At 34.3% G+C, this 13,958-nt stretch overlaps 1 protein-coding gene across 1 annotated transcript in view; it reads right to left on the bottom strand.

The window, feature by feature from the left end:
* INTU (inturned planar cell polarity protein) overlaps nucleotides 1-13,958 on the bottom strand; it is a 97,769-nt gene that overhangs the window by 42,070 nt on the left and 41,741 nt on the right. Inside the window, exons 5-7 of the mRNA XM_017886736.1 lie at nucleotides 10,217-10,335; nucleotides 4,630-4,719; nucleotides 490-567 (exon numbers count right to left, since the gene is read on the bottom strand). Coding sequence (XP_017742225.1) covers nucleotides 490-567; nucleotides 4,630-4,719; nucleotides 10,217-10,335 — 287 coding nt within the window. The remainder of the gene's footprint in view (nucleotides 1-489; nucleotides 568-4,629; nucleotides 4,720-10,216; nucleotides 10,336-13,958) is intronic.

Genomic DNA, 13,958 nt, shown 5'->3' on the forward strand with positions numbered 1-13,958 from the left:
GAATTTAATGGTCTTACAAGCAAAGAAAACACAAAATATATTTTGGGTCTTTCTCTTTTCTGTATCTGTTATGAAGAAATACTCTTACATTTCACCCTACAGATATATATCAAATCAGAACACAGTTGTGGTTATGTCACTAATTCACTAAGAAATTTCACTAAAGTCATATATATGAGACCAAAACGAAAAAAAAAAAAAAAAAAGGAATCAAATGAAAAACTGCCTACTGTTGTAACATAAAAGCCAGAAATAAAAGATGAGAAAATAAGAAGAGGGAGGAGAAAAAGAAGGAGGTGGAAGAATAAGGAAAGAGAAAGGAGGAAGGAAGAGGAGAAGGAAGAGGAAGGAAGAGGAGGAGGAAAGAGGGAAGGAGGAGAAAGAGGAGACAAATAACTAACCTGTCAAGTAAGAAATGGTCTGAAATGCAAAAGGTGACTTAGAATTCATGTAATTAAAACTTGAGATTCAATTTGAAGAAGTACTTACCTATCTAAAGAACCATACATAAATTTTAAGGTTTGGACGACATTTTCTATCATATTCCTTAGCCGAGGAAGAGGAACTCTAAAAAAGCAAAATGACACATATTAATTTACAGCATAATCAAATGACATTTATCTAAAAGAAGCAGATCATCCTTGAATTTTACACAAACGGAATGTGAAAAGTGTATGTGTCAACTCTGAGTAAAGCTGTATAAAATGGTCGCTTTCAATGACCATTGATCACTTTATTCTAGATTTAGTTCCAGCATGAATCTAACAGGGACTTTATAACACCATTTATTTGCAAATCACGTAACTCTTTCTAAAGTTCAGTTTCTTCATCTATAAAATGAGGCCAATAGTCACCAAGCCCTTCTCAGATTGATTCTGAGGATTAAATGAAATTAATGCAAATAAACTAGTTTTACAAGACCTGGGCCCACAAAAGAAATGCTAAATTCTTGACACTTTTAGTATTACCCACATATCAACTGGGCCTCCAAATCCTGTGACAAAAACATACTCTTAATTGAAATGGAGAATGGGAAGAAAGTAGGAGAAAGGAAATAAAGAAATGGACTTATATTTTCTCATTGAAGCCTTATAAGAATTTTATAAGGTAGCTCTTATTATTTCCATTATGCCAGTGAGTAAACAGAAGTCCAAGAAGTTACATAATTTCTGCAAGGGTAGAAAGGGAGTAGAGCCTGCTGGTGAGCACTCATCTTCTTAGACCCGAAGTTATTCTCTCACTACCCCACACTGTCCTCCTGGTTAGGTTTCCGCTATTCACTGCAGCCATCACGGGAATGTGATCTTCCCATCTGAAAACACATGTCCCTCGATCATGTGCCCCACCCTAAATGCTGTGGGACAGCACTTTTCTCACCCTGCTTATAAAAGGCACAGAGGTGAGGAGGGAAACACGCAGTTTATGGCACTGAAATGGACGAGGAGAAAATCCCAGGGCTTTGAGTTCAATTACAAACCACGTGCAAAATGTTGGTGATATGAAGACATGTAAGTTGACACTGAAGAGGTGCTTGTGCATGATCTTTCAATACTCTATTTCCAAGTTTGAATAAATGAGAATAATACTACCTATCTTTTAGTTATGTGAAATGAGATGGAAGAGGGAAAATAATCTGGAACAGAAGGTTGGTATGAGCATTTAAGAGAAGGGTAAAGAGATGGCTCAAGCTTACTTTTCAGTGGAAGCTCAGAAAAGAGAATAAAGGGGATCTTCAAATTAATTCTAACTTATCAAGCCAAGTTCTTTAGGATAGGAATGACATAAATATTTAGGGAAGATGGCCTCCCTTCCCCCACCCCGATTAATAAAGATTAAGAAACTGGCTAGAGCATACCTCATGTGGCACAACCTTGGTCCAGAGTTCAGCAGTGACAGTCCTTTGTTGGCTTCAAGATACAACCTCACCTGGAAACTGTCTCTGCTTAGCTGATTCGGCTGGTGTTATCAGAGTGTGGTTGAACAGCCTTTGCTCAGTTGCTTAGCCAGGTCTGCCTTTCCTCTCTCTAACTGCCTATGCTGCCTTTATCTCACCACTGTATTTTCTTTCTTCTCTTTTGCCTTTTGGGCTGATACAAAAGTCTTAAAGAGACATGTTTTACTCTGCTGCTACATCCTAAATCATCTCATTCTGGATGTTCTCCAATCTTTGTAAACCCAAAATTTATTTCTTTTCTTTTCTTTTTCTTTCTTTTTTTGAGACATTGTCTTGCTCTGTTACCCAGGCTGGAGTACAGTGGCAGCATCACAGCTAACTGCAACCTCCACCTCCAAGGCCCAAGCAATCCTCCCACCTCAGCCTCCCAAGTAGCTGGGACTACAGATGCATGCCACCGTGCCTGGCTAATTTTTGCATTTTCTGTAGAGACAGGGTTTCACCATGTTACCTATGCTGGTCTTGAACTCCTGAGCTCAAGAAATCCACCAGCCTTGGTCTCCCAAAGTGCTAGGAGGTGTGAGCCACTGCCTGGCTGTAGACCCATACTTTCTAAACAACTCTTTTGTTCCTCATAATCCAAACTCACAGGGCAGTCTCTGAGAAGGGTTCAGTATCCTATTTTAGACAGAAAAATACACATTTTTCTCTTGTGTGGCTGGTTAAAGAGTGCCCTCATCTAGTATATGTCACAGCGCCATTATCCCCCATGTTAAAAGATTTGAACCCCACATTTATGATTATATTTCTTTCTGTCCAAAATTAAAGTTACCTTCAAAACATAATCATTTTGATACTTTTCACTGTAGCCATCTTTGGAATTCCTGTTGTGATGGTAAAATAGGTCCACAAATTCTTTGATACTCTTCCCCTCAAGAAGTGAGGCTTAATTCCTCTCCCCATGAGTGTGGGCTGAGCTTAGTAACTTAATTCTAACAAACAGAATGGTGGAAATGACAAATATTGTGGAAATGGCAGTGTATCACTTCTAAGGTTAAGACATAAAAGGTCTTGTAGCATCCCCCTCTTTCTGTGTTTTGGCTTGCCACTTTGGAGGAAGCCAGTTGACATGTTATGAGGATAACCAAGCAGCTACAGAGAGGTCCACGTGGCAAGAAACTAGGCTTCCTATCAATGGCCATGTGTATAAGCCACTTTGGAAGCAGATTCTCCAGCTCCAGTTAAAGCCTTCAGATAAGTCTATCCCTGGCCAACACTGGATTGTAACCTCAAGAAAAGATCTTGAAGCAGAACTACCTGCTAGGTTACTCCTGGATTCCTGAACCACAAAAATACCTCTGTGTTAATAAATGTTTACTATTTAAGTTTAAATTACCCCTATGTTTTGGGGAACGATTTGTTACACAGCAATAAAAAATGAATACACTGCTATATAATGAAGGAAATCTGGTTAACAAAATCATTAGTAATAAAAAATAGTCATATTCACGTTCAGATTGGCTAGATAATGCAGTTCAGATTGGCTAGATAATGCATCTTTCTGGTACATCTTTTTCTTTCTTGGGAAGCTTGAAGCAACACCAAGAGAAAATTTATCTCAACTGGTATTCTCTAAAGTTGTATCCATCACATATTATAGTATTTGCTTTGATATTTGATTCCTATTTTGTAGACCATATGCTATGATTCTACAGACCAAAGGGGAAAACTAAAATGTGTTTAATTACTTAATAAAAGTTGTCCGAATACCTTTTAAAGTAGGCAAAAGTCTAAATTACAAGTTTTAAAAACCATTGAACAGGAACATAACACTATTATAATAGTAGTTAAGTTCATCTCCTTGGGGCCATTCTCCATACTTGTAGTCTATTTCTCCCTTGATTTTCAATGTTCTATGACATTAGGGAATCAATGTTGTAAAAAGAATTCAGACAGACCCTCAATCAATTTCCAATCCTGCCTCTTGTTGACTATGCGAGCTTTGGCAAGTTATTGAACCCTCTTTTGATTTTACTTTCCTCATATACAAAATGGAGCCAGTAATCACTAAGTATGTCTGGAAGTGATTTTGAAGATTAAATGAGTTTAATAAATGTAAAGTTTATTAAATAATAAATTTAATATTTATTAAATATTAAATGCAGTCCCTGGAGCACAAGGTCAGTTTATTATAAATGTCAATCCTGCTTTTACCTCCAACTATTAAATGTATACTTCAAAATACTCACAAAAAAGTTAAGAGGGAGACCATGATAATATAAGATATACCATTAGAGAAGTCACTTTAGAGTTACATATACCTTATTTTGTCAAAGATGCTCAAATTAGGGCAAAATACCCTTCTGCTGACCCTTAATTCTCCAAAATCTGGTCCAACAGTAAAAAACTGTAAATGTGCAAAATCCAAATCACAATATTGTAAAAAATTTTAGCAGAGACAGAGCTCATCTCTCAGCCACCTCTCTACTGACCACAAAAGAAGCAAGTGTATTGACAGCCCCACCCTTACGAACTGGCCCAGCTGAGGCTCCATGGCACCTTTCTGCATTATTCATACCAAATGAACACAGGTAACTATTTTACTAGCGCAATAGATCTTTAAACTGTAAAACTGTTCAAGGAGTTTGTCTTTTGACAAAAATGTAATAATTTTAACAAAAGAAACGTAATATTATTTTGAAATGATTTTAAGGTAAGCAAAAACCTCAACTTACTCTTCAGAAGGCAGGCCAATTAGCAACAACTTGTCAGATTCTTTCCAATAAGCCATGTGAATTTGTTTTCCATTTAAAAGGAGGGATGAGCTAAGAAACAATAAACTCAAAATAAGATAAAAATATCTTTAAATATCATAAAATTATAATTCATAAAAGATTGCATATGGTATGATTTAAGAACTGCATACTTAATAAGTAGATTCCTTTTCATATACCTGTCACACAAAAAACGCAAGGAATTATATGACAGTAAAAATATACTGCAACATATTAAAAAAAAAAAAAAAAACAGAAAACTCTAGGCCAGGCTGGGTGTGGTGGCTCACACCTATGATCCCAGCACTTTGGGAGACCAAGGCAGGTGGATCTCTTGAGGTCACGAGTTCGAGAATAGCCTGGTCAACATTGCAAAACCCTGTCTCTACTAAAAACACAAAAGACAGCCTGGTGTGGTGGTACATGCCTGTGATCCCGGCTACTCAGGAGGCTGAGGTACAAGAAGTGCTTCAACCTGGGAGGCGGAGGTTGCAGTGAGCCGAGATTGTGCCACTGCACTCCAGCCTAGGTGACACAGTGAGACTATGTCTCAAAAAGAGAAAAAAGAAAACTCTAGGACAAACAAAAGTAGACCCATTATAGAAAAAAAAAAAAAGTTGAAATTATCTTGCTAACATTAAGCATAATATAATTTTTTTTTTCCAAAAGAAAGCTTCAAAACTGGGTGCAGTGGATCATACCTATAATCCCAGCACTTAAGGGAAGCTAAAGTGGGAAGATCACTTAAGCCCAGAAGTTTGAGACCACCCTGGGGAACAAAGTAAGACCCCATTTCTAAACAAAATAATAATAATAAAAAAAATTAGCTGGGCATAGTGGAGCAGTCCTGTAGTCTTAGCTACTTGGGATGGGGACTGAGATGGGAGGATCACTTGAGGCTGGGAGGTCAAGGCTGTGGTGAGCCATGATTGCACTCCAGCATGGGTGACAAAGCGAGGCCCTGTCTCAATTAAAAAAAAAAAAAAAAAAAAAAAAGCTTCATCTCAGTTGGTTAATTTAACAAATATTTTGTGACTGCCTATTTATGAAGATGATTTGCTAAAGAAAGGAAGATGTAGTCCCAGCTGAGATGACAATCAGTATGGGACACAAATATATAAACATGTAACCAAAATGTAAGTCAGATTTAAATGTGTTCTCAAGGAAACTTTTGGGGTGATGAATATATTCATTGTGTTGATAGTTTCAGGGTATACACCTATGTGAAAACTAATCAAATTGTACATTTTACATATGTTCAGTTTACTTCATTATACTTCAGTGAAGTTTTAAAATTTAAATATGTTCTAAAAGAGATACAATAACGAACTACGATAATACAGAGAACTTTGTGTAGAATTTTAAATATAAATTATTAAATGAATTTTTCCACACAGAACATTACTTTTGTCTTAATACATTTTAGAAATGCATACACTTTTAGACAAATATTAGACTCTTGTAGTATACTAATATTACTATAGTTTAAAAAGTGTGTATGCAACAAAAGATACACACATTGCTAAGGAACCCCTAAAATAAATAATTTTCATATTTATTACCTTCTCAGAAAAGTTTTTCTAGCTGTATTTACTGCTTTCCACATTTAACCCATATCTCATGGTTAATAACAAAATCTAAATATTAGGTAAAATAACATCTATTCTTTATGGTAGAAAAAACGAAGGCAAAAAAAAAACAAAAAAAAAAAAAAAAAAAAAAAAAAAAAAAAAAAAAAAAAAAAAAAAAAAAAAAAAAAAAAAAAAAAAAAAAAAAAAAAAAAAAAAAAAAAACCCCAAAACACCACACAGAGAAACTTAAATTTTCTTTCTAATAAGACTATAAAGGAGGAATGCACACCTTATGCTAAATGAAATGCATCTCCTATGCTAAATGAAAGAAGCCAGTCACAAATAGCCACACATTATATGATTCCATTCATATGTAATGTCCAGAACAGGGATATCTATAGGAATGGAAAGTAGATTAGCAGTTGCCTAGGGGTTGGGCTGGCTGAGCTAAAGGGTATAGGATTTCTTTCTGAGGTGAGAAAAATGTTTTAAAATTGACTTTGATGAGGGTTGTGCATATCTGTGAATACACTCTCATGGTTAATAACAAAATCTAAATATTAGGTAAAATAACATCTATTCTTTATGGTAGAAAAAACGAAGGCAAAAAAAAAACAAAAAACAAAAAAAACAAAAAAAAAAAACCCCAAAACACCACACAGAGAAACTTAAATTTTCTTTCTAATAAGACTATAAAGGAGGAATGCACACCTTATGCTAAATGAAATGCATCTCCTATGCTAAATGAAAGAAGCCAGTCACAAATAGCCACACATTATATGATTCCATTCATATGTAATGTCCAGAACAGGGATATCTATAGGAATGGAAAGTAGATTAGCAGTTGCCTAGGGGTTGGGCTGGCTGAGCTAAAGGGTATAGGATTTCTTTCTGAGGTGAGAAAAATGTTTTAAAATTGACTTTGATGAGGGTTGTGCATATCTGTGAATACACTAAAAAGCATTTACTTGTATACTTTAAAATTTATTATTTGTATATATTTAGGGGGTACAAGTACAGTTTTAATAGATGGATACTGCATGGTGGTGAAGTCTGGACTTTTAGTGTAACCATCACCTGAGGAGTGTATATTATATCCATGAAGTAGTTTCTCATTTCTGACTCCCCTCCCGCCCTTCAAAATCTCCAGTGTCTGTTATTTTACACTCTGCGTCCATGTGAACACATTATTTAGCCCCCATTTATAAGTGAGAATATGTAATATTTTCTGTTTGAGTTGTGTCACTTAAGATAATGGCCTCCAGTTCTATCTACGTTGCAGCAAATGACATGATTTCATTCTCTGTTATTTATTCCATTTACTTATTTAACTTATTCCATTTATTTATTTGTTCTTTTTTATTTCATCATATATACATACACCACATTTTCTTTATCCAGTCATCTGTTGATGGACGCTTAGATTGATTCCATTATCTTTGCTATTGTGAATAGCACTCATAAATATATGAGTGCAGGTATCTTTTTGATATAATGATTTCTTTTCTTTGGGTATATACCCAGTCATGGGGTTACTGGATCAAATTGTAGTTCTATGTTTAGTTTTTTGAGAAATCTCCATACTGTTTTCTGTAGAGGCTGTATTCATTTACAATTCCACCAGCACTGTATAAGCATTCCCTTTTCTCTGCATCCTCACCAGCATCTGTTATTTTTTGACCTTTTAATAACAGCTATTCTGACTGGTGTAAGATGTTATCTCATTGTGCTTTTAATTTGCACTTCTCTGATGATTAGTGATAAGCACTTTTTCATATGCACGTTATCCATTTGTATGTCTTCTTTTAAAAAATGTCTGTTCATGTCCTTTGCCCACTTTTTAATGGGGTTATTGGTTGTTTTCTTGTTGAGTTTGCTATATAGATTCTGGATATTAGTCACTTGGTGGATGTGCAATCTGCAAATATTTTCTCTCATTCTGAAGGCTATCTATTGACTCTGTACTATTTCTTTCGCTGTGTAGAAACTTTTCAGTTTAATTAAGTCCTACTTACCTATTTTTTGGTTTTGTTGCATTTGCTTTTGAGGTCTTACTCATGAATTATTTGCCTAGGCCAATATCCAGAAGAGTTTTTCCTAGGTTTTCTTCTAGCATTTTTATAGTGTCAGGAATTACACTGAAGTCTTTAATCTAACTTGAGTTCATTTTTGTATATGGTGACAGAGATGGGTTCAGTTTCATTCTTTTGCATATGGCTATCCAACTGTCCCAGCACCATTTATTGAACAGGGTATACTTTCCCCAGTATATATTTTTGTCAACTTTGTCAAAGATCAATTGGCTATAGGCATGTGGCTTTATTTCTGTTTCTCTATTCTGTTCCATTGATCTATGTGTCTATTTTTATACCAGTACCATGCTGTTTTGGGTTACTATAGCCTTATAGTATAATTTGAAATCAGGTGATGTGATGCCTCTAAGTTTTGTTCTTTTTGCTGAGGACTGCTTTGGCTATTCAGGCTCTTTTTTGGTTCCATATCAATTTTAGGATTACACATGCACTTCAAATGGGTGAACTGTATCACTTATGTACTATATCTCAATAAAGATGTTTAAAAAATAAAAAGAGGCCTGCAATATGCTTTTATGAACCCAAATTTATAAACTAAATAGAGCCTCCAGTACTGTATTGAAAATAAACTAACAGTTTGTTTACACAATATATTAAAGTCACATAGTTAAACATGACTTTCAATTAGTTAAAAAATAAAATTCTTCTTTCTATTGCCTTGTAGATTCTACCTCTTTTAAAATTATAGAAATGTCATTTCTACCTGAATATGGGGAAAAAAAAGTTAAAGGCTAGAAAATCCAATTTGATATTTTCTCAGTATTATGGAGGCTGTTGAAATTTGAGGTAAAATTTTTTTGTAAAGTCTAAAATTGTTGAATATTAAAGAAGAAAATTGTTTATAATTCTTAGATTTATTTTATGGAAAAAAAACACAAACCTAAAAGCTTTGAGCCTCTTCTTCCCATAAATTAACTATGGCATTTCAGTGTCAGGGCTTAATAAATCAATGGAATGGGTATTTGACTCTATAATTGACTATATTAAGAGTTTTAAATATAAAATTATTTGACCTCAATTGGATGAATGATGCTCATCCATCACTGAGTATCTACACTGATGATGAATGCATCTGTCCTATTTGTCTATTTTTGGTTTTGTTGCATTTGCTTTTGAGGTCTTAGTCATGAATTATTTGCCTAGACCAATGTACAGAAACATTTTTCCTAGGTTTTCCTCTAGCATTTTTATAGTGTCAAGTCTTACTTTTAAGCCTTTAACCTAAATCAAGTTAGATTAAAGGGACAAATGGGAGCTAAATAATGTGTACACATGGACATAGAGTGTGGAATAACAGACACTGGAGAGTTTTAAGGGTGGAAGGGTAGGAAAATTCACTGATTATGAATAGCCCTCCTAAAGAACATTCTGCATTTTTCTATCATTGTTGTAAGAACAGAGTATGTCCTAACTATATGACCAATTTTGGTGTTCAGTCATTCTTGCCAATTCTGTTTGCCACAAAGGTATTGCTTAGGAAGTTAACAATCAAGATAGAAACATGAAAAAGCTGAGATTCATAATTATGCCATGCTTAAAAGATACACCTTCATGAAGAAATAATAAATATAGACCCAACTGTTATTTAAAATGTGCCAAAACGCCCAGATCTACAGCTGTGTTGAGAATCTACACTTCAGATAGATGATTGGTAGAAATAACTTAGATGAAGCAAAAATCTGCAGACATTCTGCAGATCTCGTTATCTATAATGTATAGATATGTACATGTATATACATAGATTATAGACTATCATGTATATAATACATATATTGTAGATACAAGTATACTTGTATAACAGATACTTGTTTCAGCATTTTATTTGTCAGGGTGAAATAAAAGAACTTGAAAAAAACAGAATTAAAGGCAAATAAAAATTATTACCTAGTAACTTGTGTCCCAGTTACGTTTTCCAGCATGTCACAGAGTGTGAGAAAAATCCCTCTCACACTTTTAAGTTTCTGAGATGCTTCAGACATTGGATAATGATAAAGAATTTCCTGCTGTTAAATGAAACAAATGATCAAACCACCCAATTTTCTAACCAGTACCTTTGTCAGGGAAAGTTCAAAGTTTGTATTAAGAAAAGAACAAAAAATGAATCCTTTCAGCTTCAGTGGGAGTTTTGTTCAAACACAAGGGGAGAACTATGCTTGGAATTTTAACACATTAACTAGCATGTAAAATACTACACTTGAAAATAAGTTGGAGACTGCCAAAATTAGTCATAACAACAAATAACATACTAAGTAGGATACTAATTAATTTAAATTACAATTCATTTAAAATAGTTTCAAACTTTAATCTCTTTAATAATAATTTGTAATACTAATATTTTATTATATTTTGTTAATAGTATACAGTTATTCTCATCCCTGTGGTTACACAGCTACATAGGTACCACAAGTAACTATTAGGAGTCTTTAAATTTATTTACTTTTATACTACTTTTTTAAAAGACAATATTCAACATTTTTGGTGAAATCATTAAATCCAAGCCAAGACAGCAATTAAACTTACAAAGTGAGAATACAGAACTAAATTATAATATAGATAATAAGAAAAAAGTGTCACAATATTATAAAATCTTATCTGTCAAATTTGAAACACTGTGTATGCCACAAACTAATCTGAATTCAAACTTTAAAAGAGCGTATTTTATTTTAAAACATGGAAAATACTAGATGTACAAGATAATTCACAAAATGCCTTATGTTTTTCTATTTTCAAGAAGAGCATGTCTCAGGAAACAGTTTTTATAAAATAAAATGACCAATTTCAAAATCAGGATGTGGACTGTCTTAATACTGTCATACAAAGGGATGAACCATTCTGTACCTAATTTTTTGTTGTTACTTAAAGCAACATTTATTTCTCTCACAAGGAAAATTAAAAGCAGGCAAAATGAAAATGTTAAGATAGAAACCATGTAGAATTCAGAGTAGCTTCCAGTTGCCCTGTTTAATGACTGTATCCATAAATATTAATATTGCCACTATTGAAAACCCAAGCTCCTTAAATAGCATCATATATTTTCTCTGGTTCACTATCTCTCTAAAGAGTATTACATATCTTGCTGTGGTCTCACTATACAATAAATAATTACATGATATAGTCTCCATGTAAGCACATTCAATATATGCAAATTGCTATAGAATATGCTGGTCAAATACACTCTGCCTAACAACTAAAATTTTATTGCAGTAATTCTAATGTAAAAAAGTTACAAACATTATTTTATATCTAGAAATTAAGTTAAATATCAGTTAAGAGCTTCTGTTGTCTACTTAACAGATTTAAATCTTGGCCAATAAATAATTTTATTGTATTTAGCCAAAATACCATACACTACTTTAAACAAAAAAAACCCCATATACTCTTTGAATAGTTTTTCGAAATCTCCAAGCTTATGGTCTTTACATTTTGAAATCTTGCAACTTAAAGAAGATAAGCTTTTATCAAATATGTAACTCACAGAAAACCTTGTGACAGGTAAAATGACCTTATGAGATTTTATTATAAATTAAGCCATACCAGTCAAAAAAGGTCATTTGAGAAGGTCTCTATTCCAATCATAAAAGCCTCACTATTAAAGACCTGGCAAACTCTACGGTTCTTAACCAATTTAATTAGCTGCATTTTTAAGCACTTATTAGTAGCATGCATTTGCAGCAGCTTCCACTCTGTTCAATAAGAATAAAAGCCTCTCTTAATTACAATGTTGATACAGGGCTGGCAACAGACAGAAACCTGTTCTTTTGAGAAACATCTACACTTTCCCATGGAAAGAAAGGCAAGAATGACAAAAGGTCTTAGCAGTATCTTACTCCAAAATGACTTAGAAGATTCAGGATGTTATTGTCCCAGAAATTTGTTGTATGTTTTATATAACAAATGCTTAAATATTTCATTTGTTTTAAAAATATAAAGGATCAGTACTACACACAAGAAATCAGAATTATTAACTCTAGGTCTGTATGTATTTTTCAGAACACAGAAATAACAAAAATGTGTTTAAGTAAATTCCTTCTTTGCCATTTTGATTATTCACTAAATTTTGATATATGAAGCAACACAAGGAAATGAATCCTTTTGGATAAAATAGCTTTAGCATTGAGAACACAGACTCGAAGGATTTCAAAAAGAAAGAGATACAGATTAGTTAAAAACCTTTTAAATCTCACTTCTGTGGAAAGCATTATGTTTGACTAGATGCTCTGAGAGACCCTTTTGTTGTAAAACCAGATCCATGGCCAGAACATACTTGTCAAACTGCTGACATGCAAGAAGCAGAGAGGTTTCCAAGGACAACCTTCCAACCTCTTCCATTATTGCAGAGCAAGTTAGGGCCTCTGCTGGGAGTGTTGAGTGGTGGGCAGAAGGACAGAAGCAGGCCTGTCCTGAGGGCTGATTCCCATGACAGCTTCCGTCAGGACACTGAGTACTGGGCTAGGCACAAGGTAGGTGAGCTGAGCCTAGAACCACTTTGTTAAGACCATACCCTCAAGTAAGACTGAAATATCCTAGGTCAGTGGCAAAAGCAGAAGAAACAAATTATCTCTGGAGGACAGCATCCCCTTATTAGAATGACAAGACTCCCAAAGATAACATCAAGCAATAAGTTTAGTCAAAGATCCCCAAGGACATAAGAAGGCAAGCCATTGCAAGTGAAAACCTTGTGGCATGTGAGAATCCTCTCAGGACTAGAGCTTGTAGAATGGGCAGATACAGAATAGAGTATAGAGTCTACAAGTTTAGAGTTACAAAGATGAGCAAGCAACAAAAGACCACCAGGAATATCATGGCAGATTTGAAATGATGATTAAACACTTTTCAGAAACTTCTAAAAATAAATATGTAATTGTTTAAATACAAAACACAATGGAGAGATTAAACAACAGTTGGGGCATAGAAGAAGTAAAAAGCTGAACAAACACTAGAAAAGGCACATTCCTTACAAAGGAATGATAGACTGACAGTAGACTTCTTAAGAGCAATAATGGAGGTCAAAGACAAAGGGATACTATCTTCAAATAGATTAGAGAAAATAACTATCTACCTAGGTGGCACAAGCAACTTACGTATTCACTTGATCTTCTTCCTGGCCACACAGGAAGGCTACATTTCTTACTTCCTTGCATATGGATAGACCATGTGACTAATTCTACCCAATGGAACATGAGCAGAAATGATGTTACTTCTTTCAAGTCAGGTCTCCAAAATGTCCCATGTGATACTGTCTGCCTTCTCTCTTCTCTCATTGGTCAATTAGATGCAAAGGATCTAACAAAGGACTCCTAAGCCCTTGGGAATAATAGGAACACTAGAAGAAAGGCTGGAGTCACTGAGCCACATGACCAGGAATAGTTCAATGAAATGAGATCTAAACTTTCATCATGTTAAGCCACTGAGACATTAGGATTGTTTGTTATAGCAAGTAGCCTACCCAAATGAATACAATCTAGAATTATCAAGCTACCTTTCAAGAAGAGGTAAAAAAAAGCCATCATCAGATAAATAACAACAAAAAGAATTGATCACCAACACACTTTCACTAAAAAGACATGTTTAAAATATATGTTTTAGAAAGAAAATAATGATCCAATAAGGACAGTTTCCGATGTAA

Source organism: Rhinopithecus bieti, unplaced genomic scaffold (genome assembly GCF_001698545.2).
Source record: "Rhinopithecus bieti isolate Rb0 unplaced genomic scaffold, ASM169854v2 scaffold_14665, whole genome shotgun sequence".
Classification (NCBI taxonomy): Eukaryota; Metazoa; Chordata; class Mammalia; order Primates; family Cercopithecidae; genus Rhinopithecus; species Rhinopithecus bieti.